Source organism: Balaenoptera musculus, chromosome X, assembly GCF_009873245.2.
Source record: "Balaenoptera musculus isolate JJ_BM4_2016_0621 chromosome X, mBalMus1.pri.v3, whole genome shotgun sequence".
NCBI lineage: Eukaryota > Metazoa > Chordata > Mammalia > Artiodactyla > Balaenopteridae > Balaenoptera > Balaenoptera musculus.
In genome coordinates, this window is record NC_045806.1 from 84700115 (window position 1) to 84725628 (window position 25514).

At 36.4% G+C, this 25514-nt stretch overlaps 1 protein-coding gene across 2 annotated transcripts in view; it reads left to right on the forward strand.

The window, feature by feature from the left end:
• The window catches only part of CENPI (centromere protein I), a 49216-nt gene extending 26053 nt beyond the window's left edge, over positions 1-23163 (forward strand). The window contains exons 13-21 of one of the 2 annotated variants that reach the window (XM_036839124.1): positions 531-648; positions 732-796; positions 4619-4713; positions 7603-7738; positions 8630-8754; positions 9772-9820; positions 9950-10168; positions 21296-21337; positions 22023-23163. In XM_036839124.1, the coding sequence (XP_036695019.1) occupies positions 531-648; positions 732-796; positions 4619-4713; positions 7603-7738; positions 8630-8754; positions 9772-9820; positions 9950-10168; positions 21296-21337; positions 22023-22124 (951 nt within the window). In that variant the 3' untranslated portion in view covers positions 22125-23163. The remainder of the gene's footprint in view (positions 1-530; positions 649-731; positions 797-4618; positions 4714-7602; positions 7739-8629; positions 8755-9771; positions 9821-9949; positions 10169-21295; positions 21338-22022) is intronic. The other variant, XM_036839123.1, reaches the window with a different exon arrangement.
• Positions 23164-25514: the final 2351 nt, after the last annotated feature.

The window sequence follows — 25514 nt, forward strand, 5'->3', positions numbered from 1 at the left end:
AGGTCCAGAATAGAGTCTTGGTGCACGCCACTATTTAAGGCTCAGGACGACAAAGTTAAAAGGGAAAACCCTGGATCTTCACTCTGGTAAAAACAGAGGCAGCCTAGACATTCAGGCCTCTCCAGATGGGGCTGCCCAGAGTTTGGGTTTGGTCTATGGCCCCTAATGAAATTCCAGCCTTATTATACAACATTGTATGCACTCTATTGACTATCATGTACTCCAAAATAATACAGTGTCATTTATCTTTAAAAATATTCCATAACTTGACTTCTTACCTTCTTTCCAATTGGTAAAGTTTTATGGTGTTTGAAAACTATGTTGATAAAGATGGTAATGTATCCAAATATTAATCATCTGATCCTTTTTATGAGAAAGTCTGGCACCTAATCCAAGGCTTTTAATTATATTTATGACAAAAAAATTAGCCTAAGGGTAAAACAACTATAGCACAAAGTAAACTGGTTGTTTCAAGAGTAATTACGGCTGAAGAGTTCCATGCAAGGTTTTACTATCAACTTGTGTTACAGGAGGGGTTTTATTCCTGTGAAGCATTCCTATATAAGAGCCTTCCTCTCTGGGATGGCTTCTGTTGTCGATCACAGTTCCTTCAACTTGTGAGCTGGATTCCTTTTAGTAGCTTCTCTGGTATGTATCATGAAAATTTGGAGTCGTTTAATTCAATGTAATATTAATTAAAAGGATTGAATAACTTTTTTTATTATTTTTAGAGGTGAAACCACTTCTTTTTGACCATCTATCACGGCTCTTCTTTACATCAACTATTTATTTCAAGGTAAAAAAAATTGTCTTGCTTAGATTCAATAGGAAATATTAGTCTGTGGCTGGTGGTACACAGTTTCAAACCCACACTATAGCAGTGTTTTGTAACAGGAGTTGCTTGGACCTGGACTTGAGGTGCTGCATCATTCAAATCACAGTTAATGTGTAGAATCTTCTGTTTTTAAGGTTTTGTTACATGTAATTTTCCTGAACTGTAACAGATGACAAAGTGAATGAACAGGTGGCAAATGAGTATTAATAAAAACAAACTGGGAAATAACTTAAGCATACTTAGTTTGATTGTTGTGGTTGATAATTTTGTAGATACACTTATTCATTTCTCAAATGTATATTGAGCACCCACTATGTGTTATAATATAGTCATTTTCTGCTAATAAAATTGTTCCAACCTTATATAATAAAATTAAAAGTTGTTACTATTTTGCGGTGTGCTCCAAAAAAAGACCACTGTGGCTTCCAGACTAAGTTTGAGAGCCACTTTCTTATAGAATGGTTATTCCTATTCGAAAAGAGTGACAATATAAGTAATGTTTCTTTTATAACTTTTTTTCACCTTAAATCACTTACTGTTCGCCACATTTACAGGAGAAATATATTGTCCTGGTTAGTGTTTGTCATAATCAAGTGGTACTTTATAATTACCTGTCACATTAACTGCGATTCAAGGTTTATTTATATTATTTGTAACTTTCTACCTTACCATGTCATGTCATTCACGTGACAATACACACTGCTTCTCCCAGATAACACATTTTCAGAGACTTCATTTTGCAACTTTCTGTGATTCTCTTCCGATCTTCTAATTCAGTTATTCTTTATTTCTTCTCTTATTCCACCAATCTAGAGCGCTATTTATCTGTAAATATTAGGTTAAACCATATGAATAGGTTTAACCTAATAGGTCAAAGATGTTTGACAATTGGCAGTTTCATATGTTCCAGCCTAATAAGTATATATACGTTTATACACACATGCATATATTTATATTTGAGAGTGGGGGGTGGGGAGAGGAAGGGAAACAGACAGTAGGCCAAAGACAGAAATCAAGGGAATGCTCACTGTTTAATTCTCACTGAAAAGGAGGTGTCTATGAAGGAACCTTTTCAAGAGGTATGAAAAGAACCAGGAGAACAGTAGTGCCAAAGAAACAGAGAATACAGGCTATCAAGAAGGAGTGAAGGGATAATGTTGCTACATATCCCAAGAGGGTCCAGAAAGATATGGAGCAAAAAAAAGTTTCTTTTGGAATTGATAATACAGAGGTCTTGGCTACCTTTGTGAGCAGGTTCAGTGGAGTGTAGGGGTAAAAACCAAATTGTGGAGGTTGAGGAGTTGATGAGAAATGAAGACAAGACAATGAGTATTGACTGTGTTTCCAAAAGTTTGGCTAAAAAGAAGAGGTAGAGAGAGAGAGAGAGAGATAGCTGTAGTGGGACTTTGAATCAAGGGAAGGTTGTAATCTTCTTTGTCCCCAGAGTGAGAAAAACCTGCACATGTTTATAGATAGGATGCAAGGAGCCAGATGACAAGAGGGAGAGGTTGAAAATGGGGGAAAGATGAGGGATAATTGACAGTGCAGGGTTTCAGAAAAAGCATGAAGGTATTGGTTTAAGACTAGGTAGAGGGATTTGCTTGAATGGGTGGTAAGAGGTTGGGAGGTACTACTTATTCTCTAAGATTGGGGACGAGGACGTAGAGATAGGTGGACATGTAGATATATTTGTACAGTTTGAAGAAAGAGCAAGAAATTGAAATACTTGTGCCTAAAAATGTTAAATTTCTCAAAATAGGAAGTGCATTGTAGAGGACAGAATTGAGTAGGGGACTTCAAGACGGTGTTATGTGCTTCGCCATTAAAAAGAATGGGAGAGAGAGACAGCTAATTGAAGAGAAATATAGTAAAAGGATTATTGAGCTTCATTAAGGGCCCAGATGAAGTTGGGGACCATAACTTAGGAGTGCAGAGCTGTGCTTCTCAACCATTTTTTTTAAGCCCATGCCCCCTTTTCATAAACCTAAGAATCTCATGCCTTCCTTTAATGTGGAGGCTGGATGGGGTAGAGTAGGTGAGTGGAGATTTTCTGAATATGTCATAGTAATATCGAATATCTTTTCAAGTGTTAAATTGACACCAAAATAGAAGATTGTTTTAGGTGATTCTAAGGTTGCTTTCAACTTGAACATATTTATAACCTGAATGTGAGGTGTCAATTTCTAAAAAAAAAGAGATATTTTTTAAATTAATTAATTTATTTATCTATTTTTGGCTGTGTTGGGTGTTCGTTGCTGCACATGGGCTTTCTCTAGTTGCGGCGAGCTGGGGCTACTCTTCATCGCGGTGCGCGGGCTTCTCATTGTGGTGGCTTCTTTTGTTGAGGAGCACGGGCTCTAGGCGTGCGGGCTTCATTCAGTAGTTGCAGCATGTGGGCTCAGTAGTTGTGGTTTGCGGGCTCTAGAGCGCAGGCTCCGTAGTTGTGGCACACGGGCTTAGCTGCCCTGCGGCATGTGGGATCTTCCTGGACCAGGGATTGAACCCGTGTCCCCTGCATTGGCAGGTGGATTCTTAACCACTGCGCCACCAGGGAAGTCCCTAAAAAAATATTAATTGAACTGTGCTATGAAGTAGCAGTAAGCATTCTATCACTGGAGATACTCAAATATAAATAGTATCTAGACCATCATTTATTAAGGATATTTAAGAAAGGTTTTACTCAGCCGTAAAAAGAAATGAAATGGAGGTATTTGTAGTGAGGTGGATGGAGTTAGAGTCTGTCATACAGAGTGAAGTAAGTCAGAAAGAGAAAAACAAATACAGTATGCTAATGCATATATATGGAATCTAAGGGAAAATAAAGGTCATGAAGAACCTAGTGGCGAGATGGGAATAAAGACACAGACCTACTAGAGAATGGACTTGAGGATATGGGGAGGGGGAGGGGTAAGATGTGACAGGGTGACAGAGTGGCATAGACATATATACACTACCAAATGTAAAATAGATAGCTAGTGGGAAGCAGCCGCATAGCACAGGGAGATCAGCTCGGTGCTTTGTGGCCACCTAGAGGGGTGGGATAGGGAGGGTGGGAGGGAGGGAGATGCAAGAGGGAGGAGATATGGGGATATATGTGTATGTATAGCTGATTCACTTTGTTATAAAGCAGAAACTAACACACCATTGTAAAGCAATTATACTCCAATAAAGATGTTAAAAAAAAAAAAGAAAGGTTTCCTGTGTTAGGTTTTAGGATGGTATGGATTGCTTTCAAATTTATAGATATTATGATTTATCCTTATAAGTGTTCCAGGCACACTTATTTCAAGACAATATTTTTTGTATATGAATGAGTCCCTGGGAAATCAAGGCAAGGCCTGACAAAGGAAAAACTATAGGATTGTTTGTTTTCCACAATCACAGAAGATAAATTTTATGACCAACAAAAAGAGTAAATTGCAGTTGTAGACACAAGGCGAAAAGGGTGGCAAACTCCTATCTGTAGCAACTTCAAAGGATCTCTGAGGGGAGCTAATAAGGGGTGGGTGATGTAATATATGTTATGAATGAATGTAATTTAGAGAAACAAGAGTCTGTTCCTCACTGATAAGCTGGGGGCAGGCTTGTAGAGAAAATGGTAAAATAAACTTGTACTTGCATTAATCTGTCTCTTGGCGACCAATTAGGTTGGAGCAGCAGCTATTGGGTTCTGAATTGGATGTGGTTATCTCCACAGTCCCTTCCACCTCTAAGCCTCTGGTTTAGTCTGTTAGTTCTCAGCACTATGGTATGTCTGATGATTTTTTTGTTTTGTGTCCACAGTGTAGTGTTCTTCAGTGTCTGAAAGAGCTACTGCAGAATTGGCTGTTGTGGCTTTCTATGGACATCCACATGAAATCTGTGATGAACAGTCCTCTGTGAGTTATCTTGTAACCCTCCATAAGAGTTGATCTCTACAAAACTGTTTGCATATGGATTAATAGTGTGGCATAAAACCTAATTGCTTCATGCAAATGCTTAATTGTACTTTTCTAAAAAAAATGTTTTTTGTTACTTTTCACTCTTCCCCACAATCCTGTGAGGAAGGTTAATTCTTCAAGTTTTATTCTATAAGTCAGAAAGCAACCCCCAAGCCTCTGAGTCACTTGCAAGAGTTAATATAGCAAAACATTGGCCAGCTGACGTTAGAACTTGCAACTTTGACTTCCATTCAGTTTAGCTCATTTTATAAAATGTATTCTTGCTTATATGTGAAGTCAATTTTGATGATGGCTAGGAGGATCTGTAATTTTGCTGTACAGATTTTTTTTATGTTTCTCTGATGTATTTTGCTTATATATGTTAATTTATTTTCACTTTGTAATTAAAAAAGAGCCCTGAATTTCCATTATGTTCATTACTGTTAAATGTGAAACCTCAAAGTGAAAGTAAAAGCCTGACTGAATTTCAAGGAACTGCCTGATCAGGTTTTTTTCACTCTTTCTACCTAGAGTCTTTTGCTTCTCCTGTATTCTTTTTTAACATTAATGTTTTTTATATTATAGAAAATTACAAACATACTCAAAAGTAGAGAAAATAGTACAATTGTTACCCTTATGTACGCATCACCTGGCTTCAACAGTTATCAACTCATGGTTAACTTTTTTTCATCTATAACACCCCTCACTTTCCTCCTCCTTTGTACTAGATATTTTTTAAGCAAAACCCAGACATCATTTCAGCTGTTGAAAAATGATACCAGTATAACACCTAAAAAATTAATAGTTCTTAATATGTTCAAATATCTAATGGATGTTCAAATTCCCTGTATTATCAGTCACATTCTTACTTTATAAGATAAGGATCCCTTAGCTCCAACTGCAAGTAGCTGGTGGTTGGCTTAGTTAGATTAGCCCAGATCTATTTTTCTATATGTTCTTTTCCCTATAGTTGTCTCCTACTTTGTTAGGAGAATAGAAGCTTCTTGGGAGTTGCCTGGAAACTTTTTAATTCTTCGTATTCATTATTGCAGTACTACCATATATCGTGTATGTCTGATCACTTTTAGAAGGAAATGGAGCATTAGTGAGTAGTGAAAGTATCTTGTAAAGCCGTGCTTCTCAAAGTGTGGTCCCTGGACCAGCAGCATCAGCATCACCGGGGGTCTTGTAGAGATACAAATTCTCAGGTACTGCCCTAGACCTACTGAAGTAAACTCTGGAGGTAGAGCCCAGAAATCTGTGTTTTAACAAATGCTTCCATAATTTTGGTGCAAGCTAAAGTTTGAGAACCACTATCATAAAGAAATTCCATTTGAATAGTTAACCTCTTCAAACACCTCAATTCTATTAAGAATAGTATGTTTGCATTTATAATCTTTGGCCAATTTGCAGTGTAAGTCTTAGGCACCCTAATACAAGTGCTTTATAATTTCTATATTTTCTTTCTAAAAAATCCTAGGATCCTTTTTAATTAGTGTCATAAACTTTGAGAGGGCATTTACAAAGGGGCTCTGCTTTCTAAAATTCTTAAAACAAATAAATAATTGTAGGTAATTGTAGGTAACTTTGCTTGTCATAATACTACTTGGCATTATATAATATAGCTCTTAAGTTCTCAATAATTTTTCTATCTTGGAGATATGAGTGTAATGCTATGTCTCCATCATATGACCATATGCCATATGACTGTCAAAGAGGGAGTAAATTGTAGTTGTAGATCACAAGGAGAGAAGGGTGGGAAACCATTCTCAGCAGTGGCTCTCCAGGGGGCATTTTTGGTTGGCACAGTGACTGGGAAGAGGGTGCTAACATCTTTTAGTAGGTAGGAGCCAGAGGTGCTAAACGTTCTGTAGTGGGTGGGGAGTAGGAGGCAGTCCTGAATGGCGAATTGTGTCATCCAAAATGCCAGTAGTGTCCTGTGGAGAAACACTTTCAAAGATGCTACCTGAGCAATCATCATTGTACAAATTATTTCAGACACATTTTGTCAGGTGCTGCCAGAAATCATAAAGTACAGTTTTGCAAGTGATGGGCTGACTGTATGTATGCCCACCTATTTGAATGGTCTCTTAATCTTTCCCTGCTTGCTCTGGCACTGAATCATCATGGTGGTGGGTAATGGTAGAGTTATCATCATCTCAGACTCTAAGACTATATGCTATTCCTTTTTCCTTGTGCATAACCATTGTTGGCTACCTAGATCTGAGGGTAAAGCTATGAAATCACATTTCCCAGTCTTTTCCTAATCCACTCAACAGTGGATTGAAGGAGAGGGGTGGGGAGATGGATGGATTGAACTAATTATACCCATGTGTAATTTAAAGACACATGGTTCATTGATTTAGGAAGAATATAAAATATGTAGGTCTGGTTTTTACTAGAAGAATGAAAGATGCCAAAGATTTTACTCATTCGGTTTTAGAATTGAATTCCAGTTAAATAAGTGAAAATATTTTTAACAGCATTTTAGTTCAGGAATTCAGGCAAAACTGGGTTTGGATTTGTGTACTTAGAAACTAATTTGCTGGCTGCTATGGTCCCTGGACATAGGTGATATTATCTAAAGTCTGGAGCTTAATCCTTTCGTTCTCTGGTATTTACTAGTAGAATGGTTGCTCAGGGATGTTCTATGAATTGATCTTAATGGTTCCCTAGAGGGCTGTATAGTTTTATGATTAATCACTGGTTTAAAAAAATGTGAATTATACATTGGAGCACTGATCGTTTTCTGAAATTCCCACCGACTTTCTGCTGTATATTTAATCCAGCTTTAGCTTGGAAAATGTGAGGACTTTTGCTAATATGGATCTTGGTTTCTTATTGCAGAGAGACAACTTTAGGTGGATCCATGAACTCTGTGTCTAAACTGATTCACTATGTAGGGTGGCTGTCCACTACTGCAATGCGCTTGGAAAACAACAGTACTTTCTTGCTGCACTTTATTTTGGATTTCTATGAGAAGGTAGTATACATCCCATTTTCCCTACTTAGATTTTTGTGATGGCTGTCTGCTTTACTAGTCTATTGTTTAAATTTTATGCACAACTATTAATTTCGGCTATGACCTTATTAGCATACTTGAGATAAGCTATGTATTTTGAAGTTAATGATTGTATTCTGGCCTGAATAATTGACATTCATAAAACAAAGTGGAAAAAGCAAATGCTTTTTTTGAAGTCCAGGTACCACTTTAATAGATGTTCCCCTGAATAATGCTGGCCCTAGACAGAAGTCTGTCTTTAGTATCACTTTTTGCTCATCCATTGTACATTTCCAACCCCTGGTAAAAAAACAAAAATACCTTTTATTTCTTTAGCTCTCCACCCCCACCTTTCAACTGCCTTATCTCCCAGTACCTATGATTCTGGTCCTCTTCTATTGTTTTATAGTATTCAACCTAGACAGAACTATTATCTAGGAAGTACCCACTAATCTCATTTTTCCTGGCTTCTTCCCTTCATTGATACCTAGTTGTCTTGTGTTATATTTGCTTGGAAGCATGCTCCTTTGTTTTCCAGGTTGACAGCTAACTAATATGATAATTCAGTATTTATAGGACTTAAGAAGAAAGAAATGCTCCCTTCCCCTTTCTCCCTAACTCTAAGATCTCTCCCCAGAAAAAAATAAAAGATTTTAATAACTACCTTGCAGAAATAATCCTCTATTGTAAGGTTGCTGTTTGGTGAGGTACATTTTTAAGCAGGTTGTGGCTACGTATTCTATTTATGAATCAGGCAGGCCCAAACCTGATGTTATATTATTGCTTATTCTCTAGTGGTGATTCTTTGGGTGAAGTTGGTTGAGAAGTTCTGAGGAATAATTTATATACTGGTCTTGTCATTCTTCCCAAAAGGTGTGTGACATATATATAAATTATAACCTTCCATTGGTGGTGTTGTTTCCTCCTGGGGTCTTCTATCCCGCACTCCTCAGCCTGGATTCCAGTATCCTGAACCAGCTCTGTTACATTATGGACAGGTACACAGCCTTTTTACCATTTTATGAGTTAATACATCATAATTCCATCTTCATTTTCCAGCTATACAATAATTTATAAATATACTACAATAAGTTTATTGTATATAATACAGTGAAATATTAAATACAATAAAATTGTTATCCATTTTCTGCCAGGACCTTTGGAAATAGGAAACATGGCTTTCTTTCGGGAATGACCTTCCAACATGGGACTATTTTAACTGTGTTTTTAAAATGTCACTGTGGGGGATATGGATTAAAAGAATTCACAGTTAAGGATCTTTTGTGCAGTGGTACCGCTGCACTCAGCATTGTTAATTCTCATTGCTGTGTCTCAAAGAATAATTAGTCATTTACTGACAACTGGTTTAAGTCTACATAGCTTCTCTGGTAAAAAGAACATTTTCTGAGAGATAAGGGGAGCTATTACCAATTATATGAAACTGTAAGTATTATTTCTGATCTTTTCTAATTTTTTCACTTATGGACTGAAATTGCTCTTTTTAGCCCATAAGTGTAGACCCTTTTGGCGTAACTTATGAGACTATGCCAAGGTTAAAATGTTGAAAAGCTACTTAGACTAGTTCTCAGGCAAGAAAAGATTACATCTCTCAGTTTTCCCTTTATCCTTTCTACTGTACCTTTTTTTTCCACATTAGGAAAATATGTTTTGTAATATGTTTTGTATCAGTGACTGCTTTTGAGCCTCTATTAATTTTTAACAGTGAAACATTAAAAGCATTTCCTTTCTTTTTTATTGAAGTATAATTTACAGAGTCATATCTTAAATGCATATCTTAAATTTATAAGTACTTATCCTAAATGTATAACTCAATATTTGAGCCTCTATTAATTTTTATTCTTTGAGGAAAATGTACCACAAAAGGAAAAAAAAACTTAAATAGACAGCTGGATATTTGTGTATGTGCATATATTTACATTTAAAATGTAAACTTTTGTTTATGTTTACATATCAAAGGCATTTAATGGTAAAAGTTCTCTTCGTTCTGTCTTTAGGTATCGTAAAAATTTGACTGCTGCAAAGAAAAATGAGTTGGTACAAAAGGTATGGATGATGAATCTCTGTTTTAAATCACCATTGTTTAAAAATTGAGTGTAGAGATATATGATCTGTTGGGAATAAGAAGGAAAGGGAGAATAGGTGATAATGACAATTTTTTTTCTTTCCCAATAGACAAAATCAGAGTTCAGCTTCAGCAGCAAGACCTATCAAGAATTTAATCACTATTTGACAGCCATGGTTGGTTGCCTGTGGACATCCAAACCCTTCCAGAAAGGATTATATATTGACCCCGAAGTCTTAGAAAAAGCTTCAGTAGCAGAGTACAAAAACAGTTTAAATTTAGTCCATCATCCTGCTCTTTTGAGTTATGCTGTTTTCTTTCTGCTACAGGTAAGAGTATTTAAATGATCTTTAGATTTTCTATAGGAATACTATGATGGCAGAAATAGGAAATGCCATAAATTTAGCGTGTCTGAATTGCAAGACATGTGTTCAGTCATACTTTTTGAGTATCAGCTAACTTTTGGGCATTGTGCTAGGCTCTGGGGATTCAAAGTTAACTTAAGTAATTAGTTTCTACCTACAAAGAGCTTGGGCTTGTGGCAGAGACAAATTTGTGAACATTACTGCAATACAGTTAGGTGAAGTGAGAAGAGATACAATTGTGAGAAAGATGGGAGAGTGAATATTAGTTCAGTTCTACCTGGGTAGAGGTGGTGCCAGGTAAGAAAAGGGTACAGCGAAGTTGAAGCTTTAGTAAAATCCTTCTAGGCAAGATGGAAAATGTAGGCTAGATGATGTTATAATTAGAGTTGGAGTCTTAGCCAAAGACTGCTGATTTAATGGGTTGATATCAGTATGTAAGCAAGGGGGTCTTCTCAGGACTTTACACCAGCCCTGTCATTTTCAACATTATCAGTGACTCAGAGAACTCAAATGGTGTGCATGTCATATGTGTGGATGACACAACAGGATGGGATTACAAATACACTGATAGAATCTGGATTCAGAATTCCCTGAACAGACTGGAACATTGAGAAATCTAACAAAATGAAAAAAGTGTATAGAACGGGGGAGATATTCATTGAGTAAATGTTTAATATATTCATGTAAGAACCAGGCACTGTAGTGAACAAGACGCATCTGAGTACTGCCCTCATAGAGCTTGGAATCTAGTCAGGGAGGCAGTCATTAAACAGACATCTTACAATAACGAATAATGAATAATATAGGGAAAGTACAGAGAATGATGAAAAAATATACAGGGGGGCTTCTGTAAAGCCACTTCAGGCTTTACAGAAGTGATGCTAATTGGAGTTTTGAAGGATGAGTATGAGCTTGTCAAGACAGGAGCAGTATTTGAGGAAAAGTGCAAAGCTAGAACAGGGGACAGCAAACTTTTTCTGTGGAGGGCCAGACTGTAAATATTTCAGGCTTTGCAGGCCACATGGTCTCTGTCAAGATTACTCAACCTTGCTGTTGTAGCGTGAAAGTGGCTATAGACAATGAGTAAACAAATGGGCATAAACAGTTTATTTACAAAAACAGGCATTGGACTGGATGTGGTTTGTGGACCCCTATGTTAGAGCATGCTATGTTTGAGGAATTTAAGCAGAATTATAGGGCTTGAGCAGGGATTCTACCCTGACTCAGCAGCATAAGTACCCGGGCTGCTTTTCCAAAGTATACATCCTTGATTGCTTCCACCCTGACATTTTGATTTACTAACTGGGATGATATCCAGGATCTGCTTTTTTTTTTTTTTTAACATGTTTATTGGAGTATAACTGCTATACAATGGTGTGTTAGTTTCTGCTGTATAACAAAGTGAATCAGCTATACACATACATACATCCCCATATCTCCTCCCTCTTGCGTCTCCCTCCCACCCTCCCTATCCCACCCCTCTAGGTGGTCACAAAACACTGAGCTGATCTCCCTGTGCTATGTGGCTGCTTCCCACTAGCTATCTATTTTACATTTGGTAGTGTATATATGTCCATGCCACTCTCTCACTTCGTCCCAGCCTACCCTTCCCCCTCCCCGTGTCCTCAAGTCCATTCTCTACGTCTGCGTCCTTTTTTTCTTTTTTTTGAATTTTTAAATTTTATTTTATTTATTTTTTTATACAGCAGGTCGTTATTAGTCATCAATTTTATACACATCAGTGTATACATGTCAATCAACGTCTGCATCTTTATTCCTGTCCTGCCCCTAGGTTCTTCAGAACCATTTTTTTTTTAGATTCCATATATATGTGTTAGCATACGGTATTTGTTTTTCTCTTTCTGACTTACTTCACTCTGTATGACAGACTCTAACTCCATCCACCTCACTACAAATAACTCAATTTCGTTTCTTTTTATGGCTGAGTAATATTCCATGGTACATATGTGCCACATCTTCTTTATCCATTCATCGGTCGATGGACACTTAGGTTGCCTCCATGTCCTGGCTATTGTAAATACTGCTGCAATGAACATTGTGGTGCATGTCTCTTTTTGAATTATGGTTTTCTCAGGGTATATGCCCAGTAGGGGGATTGCTGGGTCATATGGTAGTTCTATTTTTAGAACTATCTTTTTTTAAAATTGTATTTATTTATTTATTTATTTATGGCTGTGTTGGGTCTTCGTTTCTGTGTGAGTGCTTTCTCTAGTTGCGGCAAGTGGGGGCCACTCTTCATCGCGGTGTGCGGGCCTCTCACTATCACGGCCTCTCTTGTTGCGGAGCACAGGCTCCAGACGCGCAGGCTCAGCAATTGTGGCTCACGAGCCTAGTCGCTCCGCGGCATGTGGGATCTTCCCAGACCAGGGCTCGAACCCGTGTCCCCTGCATTGGCAGGCAGATTCTCAACCACTGCGCCACCAGGGAAGCCCTAGAACTATCTATTTTAAGGACCCTCCATAGTGGCTGTACCAATTTACATTCCCACCAACAGTCCTTTGCCCATTTTTAAATTAGGTTATTTGTCTTAATGGCTTATAAGACTCATGTCTGTATTCTAGATTCAAGTTGCTTATCAGATATATGATTTGCAAAGTTTTCTCCTATTCTTTGGGGTGTCTTTTCATTTTTTGGTTGGTATCTTTTGAAGCACAAAAGTTTTAAATTTTGATGAACTCTATTAATTTTTTCTTTTATCACTTGTGCTTTTTTTTTTAATGCCTCCTCATTTCCTTCTCCCCCCAGCCCCTGGCAATGACCAGTCTACTCTCTGCTTCTATGAGTTTGATTATTTCAGATTCATCATATAAGTGGTATCTTGTAGTATTTGCCCTTCTGTGTTGGCTTATTTCACCTAGCATAATTTCCTGCAGATTTGGTCTCTCAGTAGATTGTGGAGGATAAGGGATATTGATTTCTCCTCATGACGTCTGTCTGGTTTTGGTTTCAGGTTAATTCTGGCCTCAAAAAATAAGTTAGGAAGTATTCTCTCTCCTGTTCTTTGGAAGAGTTTGTGAAGGATTGGCATTAATTCTTCTTTAAATATTTGGTAAATTTTACCCATGAAGCCATCTGGTCATGGGCTTTTTTTTTTAAAATTTATTTATTTATTTTATTTATGGCTGTGTTGGGTCCTCGTTTCTCTGTGAGGGCTTTCTCTAGTTGTGGCAAGCGGGGGCCACTCTTCATCACGGTGCGCGGACCTCTCACTATCGCAGCCTCTCTTGTTGCGGAGCACAGGCTTCAGACGCGCAGGCTCAGTAACTGTGGCTCACGGGCCCAGTTGCTCTGCGGCATGTGGGATCTTCCCAGACCAGGGCTTGAACCCGTGTCCCCTGCATTGGCAGGCAGATTCTCAACCACTGCGCCACCAGGGAAGCCCCCATGGGCTTTTTTTAATGGGAAGGTTTTAAATTACTATTCAACCTCTTTTCTTTTTATAGGTCTATTCAGATATTCTATTTCTTCTTGAGTCACTCTCAACATTTATTTTTCTAGAATTTCTCTATTTTATACCATTTATATAATTTATTGATAATACTTTTTTTAATAAAAATTTCTTTTCTTTTACATTATGGTTTATTACAAGATATTGAATATAGTTTCCTGTGCTATACAGTAGGACCTTGTTGTTTTGATAATACTTTTTATTTCTATAAAGTCAGTAATGTTTTCCCTCTTTTCATTCTTGATTTTAGTAATTTGAATCTTCTCTTTTTGTCCTAATTTAATCTAGCTAAAGGTTTGTCAATGTTGTTGATCTCAAAGAACAAACTTTTGGTTTCACTGATTTTTCTCTACTTAAAAAATTTTTTTAAATTTAAAATTGTGGTTAAATACATAACATAAAACTTACCATCTTAACCATTTTTAAGTATACAGTTTACTGGCATTAAGTACATTCACGTTGTTGTGCTAGTATCACCATCATCCATCTACAAAACTCTTTTCATCTTGTAAAACTGAAACTCGGTACTTATTAAACAGTAACTCCCTGTTCCCTCCTTCCATCAGCCCTTTGTTGCCTTCATTCTACTTTCAGTCTCTGTGAGTTGACAATTCTAGGTACCCCAATAAGTGGAATCATACAGTATTTGTTCTTTTGTAAATAGCTTACTTCACTTAGCATAATGTCTTCAGGGTTCATCCATGTTGCAACATGTGTCGAAATATCCTTTTTTAAGGCTGAAAAATATTGCATTGTATTTATATACCACATTTTATTTATCTGTTCATTCCTTGATGGACACTTGGGTTGCTTCCAGCTTTTGGCTGTTGTAAATAATGCTGCTATGAACACGGGTGTAAAATTCTCTCTTCAAGTCCTTGTTTTCAATTCTTTTGGATATATACCCAGAAGTGGAATTATTGGATCATATGGTAATTCTTTTTTTACTTTTTTTGAGGAAACACCATTCAGTTTTCCATAGGCGTTTCCATATGAATTTTACATTCATACCAGCAGTGCACAAGGGTTCCAATTTCTCCATATCCTCGCCAGTACTTAATTATTTCCTAGTTGTTTTTTTCATAATAGCCATCTTAATGTGTGTGAAGTGATATCTTACTGTGGTTTTGATTCATGTTTCCCTAATGATAGGTGGTGCAGAGCATCTCTCTATATGCTTATTGGCCATTTGTGTATCTTCTTTGGAGAAATATCTATTCAAGTCCTTTGCCTATTATTTTAATTGGGTTATTTGATTTGTTGTTGAGTTGTAGGGATTCTTTATATAAGAAGTCTAGATGTTAATTGCGGATATATGATTTGCAAATATTTTCCCCCATTTTGTAGGTTGCCTTTTCATTTTGCTTGATTGCATCCTTTGATGCATAGAAGTTTTAAATTTGATGTAATTGAATTTAGCTATTTTTTTCCGTCTATTTTTGCTTTTGCTGTCTTATCTAAGAAATCTTTGCAAAATCCAGTGTCATAAATCTTTCCCCCTATGTATTTTTCTAGGAATTTTATAGTTTTTAGTCTTATGTTTAGATCTTTAATCCATTTTCAGTTAATTTTTGTATATGGTATAAAGTAAGGATCCAACTTCATTCTTTTGCATGTGGAGATTCAGTTTTCCCAACACCATTTGTTAAAGAGACTGTTATTTCCCCCAGTGAATGGTCTTGACACCTTTGTCAAAGATCATTTGACCATATACATGAAGGTTTATTTCTGAGCTCTCTATTCATTTCCATTGGTCTATATGTCTGTCTTCATGCCAGTAATTATTTTAATTTGTAACTTTGTAGTAAGTTTTGAAATCAGGAAGTACGAGATTCTCTTTTTTAATATTTTTTATTTCAATTATTTCTGCTCTAATCTTTATTTATTTCCTTCTTGCTTTGGATTTATTAATAGTTTGCTCTCTTGTTTCTAGTTTCTTGGCAGTAAATTATATTATTGATTTGAGATCTTCATTTTTAACATAGATGTTTACAGCCCTGACTCATCAGCCATGCTCACTAGGAAGGACCAGTGGCTTACATTGCTGTTCTTATGGAATTTTAGTAGATTTTCTTGAATAAATATTTTTATATTTTCTATATGTCGTTAGGGCAGTTTCCAAAGACTTTAAATGCTGGGTTTGTAAAAACAGTTTTTGCCAACTTTGCCCATTTTGCTGGGGAGTGGTTTCACAGAACTCCTTATGATCTCATCCTGGAAGTAGAACTCCATGTGGACACTTTTTATCATAGAGCAACCACTCTCCGTTTCTTGAACATCCTTCCAGAGACATACTGTATGTTTCTGTATAAATGATCTTTTTCAACACTTTTCTGCCTCTTGATTGTTTTTGACTTAATATCTTGGCTTTTGTTTCATGTTTGTACATAAAGGACTGCCTCATTCTTTTTGTTATCTCTGTAGTATTCCATTGTGTGGATGTAGTACCAGTTAAGCATATAACTTATAAATTGAGCATTTGAGTTATTTCTAATCTTGTTATTAGATTATACTCTAATGAATGTGTTTGAACTATATATATCATTTCATACATATGCAGGTGTGTCTGGTGGATAAAATTGCTCCAAGTGGAATTGATTTCAAAGGGTATATCTTTGTAATTTTGTTAGGTATTGTCAAATTGCTTTCAGTAGAAGTTACACCAATTTACATTACTGCTAACAATGAATGGGTGTCCAGTTCTCCATACCCTGTCAATACAGTTGCATCCAATTCTTACTTGGAAAAGTATGCGATGAATCATAGAGTGGAATTGATTTTTGTAAGTCAGTTCTTTTTTTTCTTCCAGACTGTGTGTGTCTGTGTATTAATTATAAGATTCAGTCTCTAAAGTAGTAAATATTATCAACTTAGGCATAGGTAAGTAAAGTTGTTTTGGAGGATCAGGAATTAATATATTCTTTTAAATTGAAGTGTTTTAAAAAATATTTTAGGAAGGTTAATTCTTGAAGGTTTAATTCTAGCAGCATTGAGCACATTTGGCAAACTGTGAAACTACCATTTTGTAATTGATGTTTCTGTATGATTCTGAAAATACTAGACTTTAATGTCAATTTTCTTTTAAAAGAATGCCTTTTGAGCCTCGTCACCAACTAACTGCTCATTATCTAAGTATCATACCTTTGGGGTGGTAAAAATAACCTCTGATGCCGTGGTAATGTGATGTAATTCTGGCAGTTTTACTTTGCTGAATTATCACATTGTAAATATTTCAAATTGGCCATATTTTTAGAGCTAATTTAGTAAATTTTATTTGGCCAATCAGTTCTCAGTATCAAAAGAGCTCAGGTCACTTCATGAGTTTGGACATTTGTAGAGCTTACATTTCAGGAAATTCAGAAGCTCTAGGTTTTCTTATCATCAATTACCTTTGAATTAATAACTAGTTATTTCCTTATTCATTCAACAAATATTTGGTGTCCACTGTGCTTTGGACACTGGGAATACAGTGCTTAAGAAGATAGATACCATCTCTGTCCAAATGGAGTTTATATTCTAATGAGAACAAACAATAAACAAGTAATAAAATAAGTAAACATGATAATTTTAAATTTTTAGAAATGCTATGAAGGACATAAACAGGGTGGAGTGAGAGAGACTGTGACTGGGGAGTTGTCAGGGATGGGTGTTCAAGGATGGCCTTTTTGAAGAGGCGACAGTTGACTTGAGATTTCTTCTAAAAGATGAGAATAAGCCAGCCTAGGAATAGCTGGAAGAAGAGCATTCCAGGCAGTGGGAACAGTACTTAAGGGGTTCAAAGAAAAAAAGAAGGCCAGTGTGGCTTAGATTAAGGAACAAGAGGGAGAATGGAATGAAATAAGGTTGGAGAGAAGCAGGGGCCACTATCTTACAGATCTGTTAGGAGTGCAGTGGGAAACAATTGAAAGATTTTTTTTTTAATTTTTTAATTTAATTTTATTTATTTTTTTATACAGCAAGTTCTTATTAGTCATCAGTTTTATACACATCAGCGTATACATGTCAATCCCAATCGCCCAATTCATCACATCACCACCACCACCCACCCCTGCCGCTTTTCCCCCTTGGTGTCCATACGTTTGTTCTCTACATCTGTGTCTCAATTTCTGCCCTGCAAACCGGTTCATCTGTACCATTTTTCTAGGTTCCACATACATGCGTTAATATACGATATTTGTTTTTCTCTTTCTGACTTACTTCACTCTGTATGACAGTCTCTAGATCCATCCACGTCTCAACAAATGACCCAGTTTCGTTCCTTTTTATGGCTGAGTAATATTCCATTGTATATATGTACCACATTTTCTTTATCCATTCGTCTGTCGATGGGCATTTAGGTTGCTTCCATGACCTGGCTATTCTAAATAGTGCTGCAATGAACATTGGGGTGCATGTGTCTTTTTGAATTATGGTTTTCTCTGGGTATATGCCCAGTAGTGGGATTGCTGGGTCATATGGTAGTTCTATTTTTAGTTTTTTAAGGAACCTCCATACTGTTCTCCATAGTGGCTGTATCAGTTTAAATTCCCTCCAACAGTGCAAGAGGGTTCCCTTTTCTCCACACTCTCTCCAGCATTTGTTGTTTGTAGATTTTCTGATGCTGCCCATTCTAACTGGTGTGAGGTGATACCTCATTGTAGTTTTGATTTGCATTTCTCTAATAATTAGTGATGTTGAGCAGCTTTTCATGTGCTTCTTGGCCATCTGTATATCTTCTTTGGAGGAATGTCTATTTAAGTCTTCTTCCCAGTTTTGGATTGGGTTGTTTGTTTTTTTAATATTGAGCTGCATGAGCTGTTTATATATTTTGGAGATTAATCCTTTGTCCATTGATTCGTTTGCAAATATTTTCTCCCATTCTGAGGGTGGTCTTTTCGTCTTGTTTATGGTTTCCTTTGCTGTGCAAAAGCTTTTAAGTTTCATTAGGTCCCATTTCTTTATTTTTGTTTTTATTTCCATTACTCTAGGAGGTGGATCAAAAAAGATCTTGCTGTGATTTATGTCAAAGAGTGTTCTTCCTATGTTTTCCTCAAAGAGTTTTATGTGTCCGGTCTTACATTTAGGTCTCTAATCCATTTTGAGTTTATTTTTGTGTATGGTGTTAGGGAGTGTTCTAATTTCATTCTTTTACGTGTAGCTGTCCAGTTTTCCCAGCACCACTTATTGAAGAGACTGTCTTTTCTCCATTGTATATCCTTGCCTCCTTTGTCATAGATTAGTTGACCATAGGTGCATGGGTTTATCTCTGGGCTTTCTATCTTGTTCCATTGATCTATGTTTCTGTTTTTGTGCCAGTACCATATTGTCTTGATTACTGTAGCTTTGTAGTATAGTCTGAAGTTAGGGAGTTTGATTCCTCCAGATCCCTTTTTTTCCCTCAAGACTGCTTTGGCTATTCGGGGTCTTTTGTGAAATATTTTTAAGCAGGGTTGTAGTATGGTTTGAGGTGATGTTTAGTGGAGATCACTTTGGCTTTTTAGTGGAGGATAGAGTTATAAGAGGAGGCCTGAGTGGAAGCAGAGGCACCAATTAGGAGGCTCTTGGTCTAGACAAAATAGATTGATAGTGATTTGTATACAAGTGATGGTAGTGAAGATGCATAGAAGTGGCCTGATTGGAGATATACTGCAGAGACAGAGCAGACAGGGCCTGATGGCTTGATCAGAAGTGGGAATGAGAAAAAGGAAAGGACTTTTGAGTTTTTTGAATTGAGCAAGTGGGTTGATGGTGGTTCCATCATGGTGTAAGGTCTACAAATGTCCAAACTCATGAAGTGACCTGAGCTCTTTTGATACTGAGAACTGATTGGCCAAATAAAATTTACTAAATTAGCTCTAAAAATATGGCCAATTTGAAATATTTACAATGTGATAACTCAGCAAAGTAAAACTGTCAGAATTACATCACATTACCACGGTATCAGAGGTTATTTTTACCACCCCTAAAGTATGTTACTTAGATAATGAGCAGTTAGTTGGTGACGAGGCTCAAAAGGCATTCTTTTAAAAGAAAATTGACATTAAAGTCTAGTATTTTCAGAATCATACAGAAACATCATCAATTACAAAATGGTAGTTTCACAGTTTGCTAAATGTGCTCAATGCTGCTAGAATTAAACCTTCAAGAATTAACCTTCCTAAAATATTTTTTAAAACACTTCAATTTAAAAGAATATATTAATTCCTGATCCTCCAAAACAACTTTGCTTACCTATGGTGGTAAGAGGAATAATGATAGAAGAACAGGATAGGTTATTTTGTTTTTTGCGGAGGACAAGTTGAGAATCAAGTTTTGTTTTGAGCTACTTAAGTTTGAGATGCCTGTTAGGTATCCAAGAAGAAGTGTAAGTAGGCAGTTTGAAATAGGGGCTTAGAACTCAAGAGAGTGGTTGGAACGAGAGAAATCAATATGGAATTCATCAGCATGGACTATACTTCATCAGTTCCAAAAACACACATTTTTTTTCACTTTTTATAACTTCTCAGAGATCAAGATGCATCTTGTGATCGATGTCAGCCAGGCAGCAATCATGATATAGTTGTCATTTGCTGTTTTTGAGTGTGCGCAGGCAGATTGCCAGAATCAGACCTTGCAGATTGGATGTCAGCAGCATGGGGGAAAGATTGGAGATGATGCTGGAGCACTGTTTTAAGCTCTCAAAACCAAATGACTTGGAGGAAGAAGGGAGGGAAGTGGTGAACAATACATGTTATGGACTTTCCTTGAAGTAAGGGCCAAAAGTAGGTTAGATTTATGCAGTTGGGACCCAAGCACCATAGCCTTTATTAGTTCCTTTAAGAAATGCTACATAATCAACACTCTGGCACAGAGGATGATATTTTGTGAAAAACATAGATATCCACAACCCTTGAGTAGAAAAGTAATTCAGAAGACTTGGACTCTGAATGTGAAGTTTTAGAAATACTTTCACCACTTAATTTTGTTTATATTTACCATTTCATGTTTGTAAAAATGATATATGATCAAAATCTGCCTACATCTAAAACTCTTTCAATCATTATAAAATAAAAACTTCTAAGTGTTAAAAATGCATTGTGTTATATGTAGTTTAATAGGCAGAGTTTTTTCTTAGTGATACGTAAAAAAAGTTGTTAGAATTGATGGCTCTTCAGTGAAGTACAGTAGGTGATAGTTAAAGCCGGGGAATAACTAGCTAGCTCACCTAGCTCTGAGTTTTTATAAAGAATTACAAATTCATAGAATCTACTGTATACCCAGACTACCTCACCAGACTTCATCCTCATCCTTCAAAACTCAATTCAGGTAATCATATTCCTCAGAAAAAGCCCACCTTCCATCTCCACCCCGGTGGCTGAGTACAGAATTTTAAAAAATGAAGCCAAATATTAGCAAAATGGTGCTCACTTTATCCACTGTGATTTTATTTTTTTTCTGTTTGTGCTTCTAGGGAGAAATATGGAAGGTTATAGTGGGTGCTTATTCAAAAGGAATCCAAGAGTGTTGGTAGGAATAGAACGTAGCAAATGAATCAGATAGTGAAGAGCCATCTTAATTTTCTGGTAATTTTTGCTAACCAAATATTTTCATCCCCATTTCTCTCCATTTTCTTTTCTGTTTGTTTTTTGTTTTTGTTTTGAAAGGAATGGCCAAAAGAAAGGAGAGTAAACATGAGCTCTGTTTGGGTAAGTAAATTTATTTTCATCATGTTCAGGGATTTCATAAAGCTTCATTTCATCAGAAGAATTTATACCTTTACTTTTTCCCAAATCCCAAGTCTGATGCCTAGACAAAGTCAAAGTGAAGTGTTTGCCTTCTGAATTAATTCCAATGACTTTTATGTGACTTCGTTGGCACGTACCCTCTACATAGATAAAACTATTCAGAGTTTGACTCTTGCTGTTGTGTCTGTGCATCATCTTATTTTATAATACACTTGCATGTAGTCAAAGTGTCACTGTAATGCGTCTTATTTAACAAAGCCAAGCACAATTGTCTCAATATAGAAACTCTGCTGTGTACATATTTAATATAGGAAGTAATATAATAATGTCTGTGTTGTCTGTTTTAGATGTTAAATTCCTAGAGTTCAGGAATGATGACCCATTTCCATTTCACAGTACTTGTTCATTTGAACAGCTGAATTTTTTTGCCAATATAATAAAAGGAATATTTAGCCCTTAAACTTCGGGTACTCTCTGGTTTGACTGTTACTTAGTGACTGAGTTTCAGTTACGAACCTGGCCACTCGAGCTAACTCTTGGTATGTGCATCCAGGATGCTGGGAACTTTTCCTAGGCAAAGAAGAGGAGGTAGAGAATAAGCAAACGAAATATTTGATAAGTAATTTTCCCTTTTTTGTGCCTGCAGGGGAAGAAATGGAACTGGTATTTGGACTATTTATTTTCAGAAGGGTTACAAGGCTTGAAACTTTTCATAAGAAGCAGTATTCATCGTTCTTCTGTCCCCTGAGCAGAGAGCATAAATCACCTGATCAACATTAAATGAATGTTGACAGAAACAAACTGAGCATATGGGACTAAATTCCTTCCTTGTTGCTGGAGAGGTCAAGTGGCTCCACTTGAGTTTCCATACTCATTTCACCAACAGACTGCCATCCTCAGGGAGCGCTTAGACTGGCCTTCTATCCATGGATCAGGAGAGCCTCAGTGTGGCTAATTTTATTTTTCAGGATCTAGATTCTTTAGCTCATTAGTGAAAAATGACTTCATCATCAGGCTCTGCCTTCCACCAAATTATACATAAAGAGACATATCTGTTATGTGGTGGGATTTTTCACATTCTTGTGGACTATGAGCTGCATTTTTGATGGAAGAGAGCAGGTAAATAATATATAGTGGCAGTTAAGCTACAGACATATTCATGCAAAATACTCAGCTGCCTCTGTAAAACCTCTGTGGATATTGCCATTTTTCTTATTGTGAACAACCACACCAACACCAAGTTAAGAGGATACATTTCTAACTCTAAAAGGTGGCTCTAAGTAGTTGGTAGATTCCTGTGCCTTCACTGGTAGCAGTTTGATGAGAGAAGGAAGGGAAGAGGATTGTGGGATAATCTACATTCCTATTTATACCAGTTTGATTTCACAAAACTGCTCTATTTTGTGTGTGTGCGCATGTATGTGTATGTATATATCCCATTTTTGAGTGTTTAGGTCCAAGTAAACTAACTGTAACTATTTTCAGGAATAATTCTGAAGCTTTTAAAAAGTTGTATAATAGCTAGAGTATCTTGCTGAAAATTGACTACAAAATTTTGCTTCAGCGCTGCTGAATAACTCTCCTTCTTTTAATAAAATTCATATCATTTGAAAGAAATCAAGCTGAATTTATTTTTATTTTTAAGTGCACATTGTGGCTCTTTTTTTTTTCCTTTTAAAGCAAAACAGAACCCTAAACTATATTATTGGATGGTGTTCAAACTAGAAATACTATTTATTCATTCATTTTTGATTTAATACATATTTATTGAGCTTACTATGTACCATGTATTCTTCTGTGTGCTGGTTATACAGTATCTGCTTTTGTGGAATTTACTACATTCTATTGGAGAAGACAGATAATACAGATGTAAACAAATGTATAATATCAGGTGAAAAAGCAAGGAATAGGGACAGAAACAAACTGAGCATACGGGACTAAATTCTTCCCTCATTGGTAGAGAGGCCAAGTGGCTCCACTTGAGTTTCCATACTCATCACCAATACACTGCCATCCTTAGGGAGTGCTTGGATTGTCTTTCTATCCATGGCTCAGGAGAGAGAGCCTCAATGTGGCTAATTTTATTTTTCAGGATCTAGATTCTTTAGTCCACTAGGGAAAAATGACTTCATCATCAGACTCTGCCTTCCACCAAATTATACATAAAGAGATGTACATGTTTGAGGGGGTTGCTACTTTAGATAAGATGGTTAGGGAAGGCCTGTTTGAAGAGGTGACATATGCAGAGGCCCTAATGAAATAAGTGTATGAACCATGTGAATATTTGGGGAAAGAGCATTCTGGGAAGAGGTAAAGGCAAGTAAAAAGGCTTAAAAATGTTAACTTACTTGGCATGTTTGAGGAATAGCAGAGGCCAGTAAGGTTACAACATACTGATTAAGGGAGAAACATGGTAAGAAAAGAAATAGGAGAGAAAACCAGAGAGTAGTTCATGAAGATCCTTATAGCCTGGTATGGATACGTAATGTGAAGCCATTAGAAGGACTGAGAGCAGAGGAGTGACATCATTTTACTTACCTGTATGGAACTGCAGTGTGAAGGTTAGACTGAAGAGGATTAAGGGTGAAAGCAGAGAGACCAGTTAGGTTATTACAGTGTTCCAGGCAAGAGTCTTAGACTAGTGTGGTGGATGATGGAGAGTGGGGGGGTAGTTAGATACTGGACGCAAGCTCTAAAGGTAAAGAAGATAGGATCTGCTGATAGCTTGGATATGAGGAGAGAGAAAGGGAGGAGTAAAGGATGACTCCTAGGTTTTTAACTGAGTAGCTGGGTGAATTCTGAAACAGAGATGAGGAACAGATTTGGAGGAATGTGGAATCACGAGTTCTTTTTCAGTCATGTTAGTTTGGAGATGCTAAATAGGCAGTTGGCTATCCAAATCTAGAGTTCAGGGTACAATTTGGTACTGACAAAATTGATTTGGGAATCTTTACTGAATAGCCATGACATTGGATGAGATCACTTAGTACAGCTTGAAAAGAAAGTGGCAAAGGACTGAGCCCTGGAGTATGCCAATGTTAAGAAGTAGAGGAGAAGAGGAGGAACCAGCAAAAGACTGAGAAGGACCCACCAGTGAGCTTAAAGAAAAGTCAGCAGACTGGTGTGCTGGAAGCCAAGTACAGAAAGTGTTTCAAAATGGAAGGGTTATTTAATGGTGTGGAATGTAGCCTATATACCTGGATAAAAGAAGCTTTAGCTGCTTTGAAGTAAATCTGATAGCTTCCCCAATGGGTAACTATTTAGAGAATTCTCTTTTGTTTTTACATTTGTACTCCAAATAACTTCCCATATTGTTTTTCAGAACATGGTATTTTGATCCTTAAGATCATGTAGAACTTTAAATTGTGAGAAGGGGTTTGATTAGTTTTTATGAAATTTAACCAGTAACAATCTTCAGATCATGGAAGAAACTTTTCTAAACTTAAGTTTATGTTCTGGGAGAAAAAAAATTTCTCCTTTAGTTTGCCTTTTTGTTCAATAATGATTCCCTGGGTACCTTTTTGACCATATTCTTCTCTTGATCAATTTTTTAACCCACTTAAGATTAGATATACAGCTATGCAAGTATGCCAAATCTAGTTATTTGAAAAATCTTTTTTGAAGAATCTTCACGGCAAAGAAAAACAAAATTTAAATAAGAATAGCTATTTTGTTTCAGTGCCAAACATGTCTAGAAAAGAAAAGAAATAGAAAATGTGGTTTATTTTCCCAATTGTACAAAAAGAACACTTTACCCAGTATTTGTGTAAAATTGTTGATGTTATAAATATTGACTTAATATTCAATAACACTGCTATTAGATTTCTAACATTTTATTTTTCTTTTTATCATAACTTCTCCTTTGGTCTTGGAGACAATCTGGAAAGAAAAGTAGATAAGTCTATGGTGCCTCACATAACTTTTATTAACATAGTAGAAATTCTCTTTATATCAGATACATTTTTTTATCATAAAATGGTTTACTAGATAGAAGAAAAATTATTCTCTAAAATTGGTATTATATTTTTAAGATTTTTTTTCAATTGATACTACTTTCACTTTGTTTAAATTATTAGGTTTTTTAATATAGAGAGCCTCTGTTTCTGTCATGTAAAAAAAAAAATCAGTTTCAATTAAA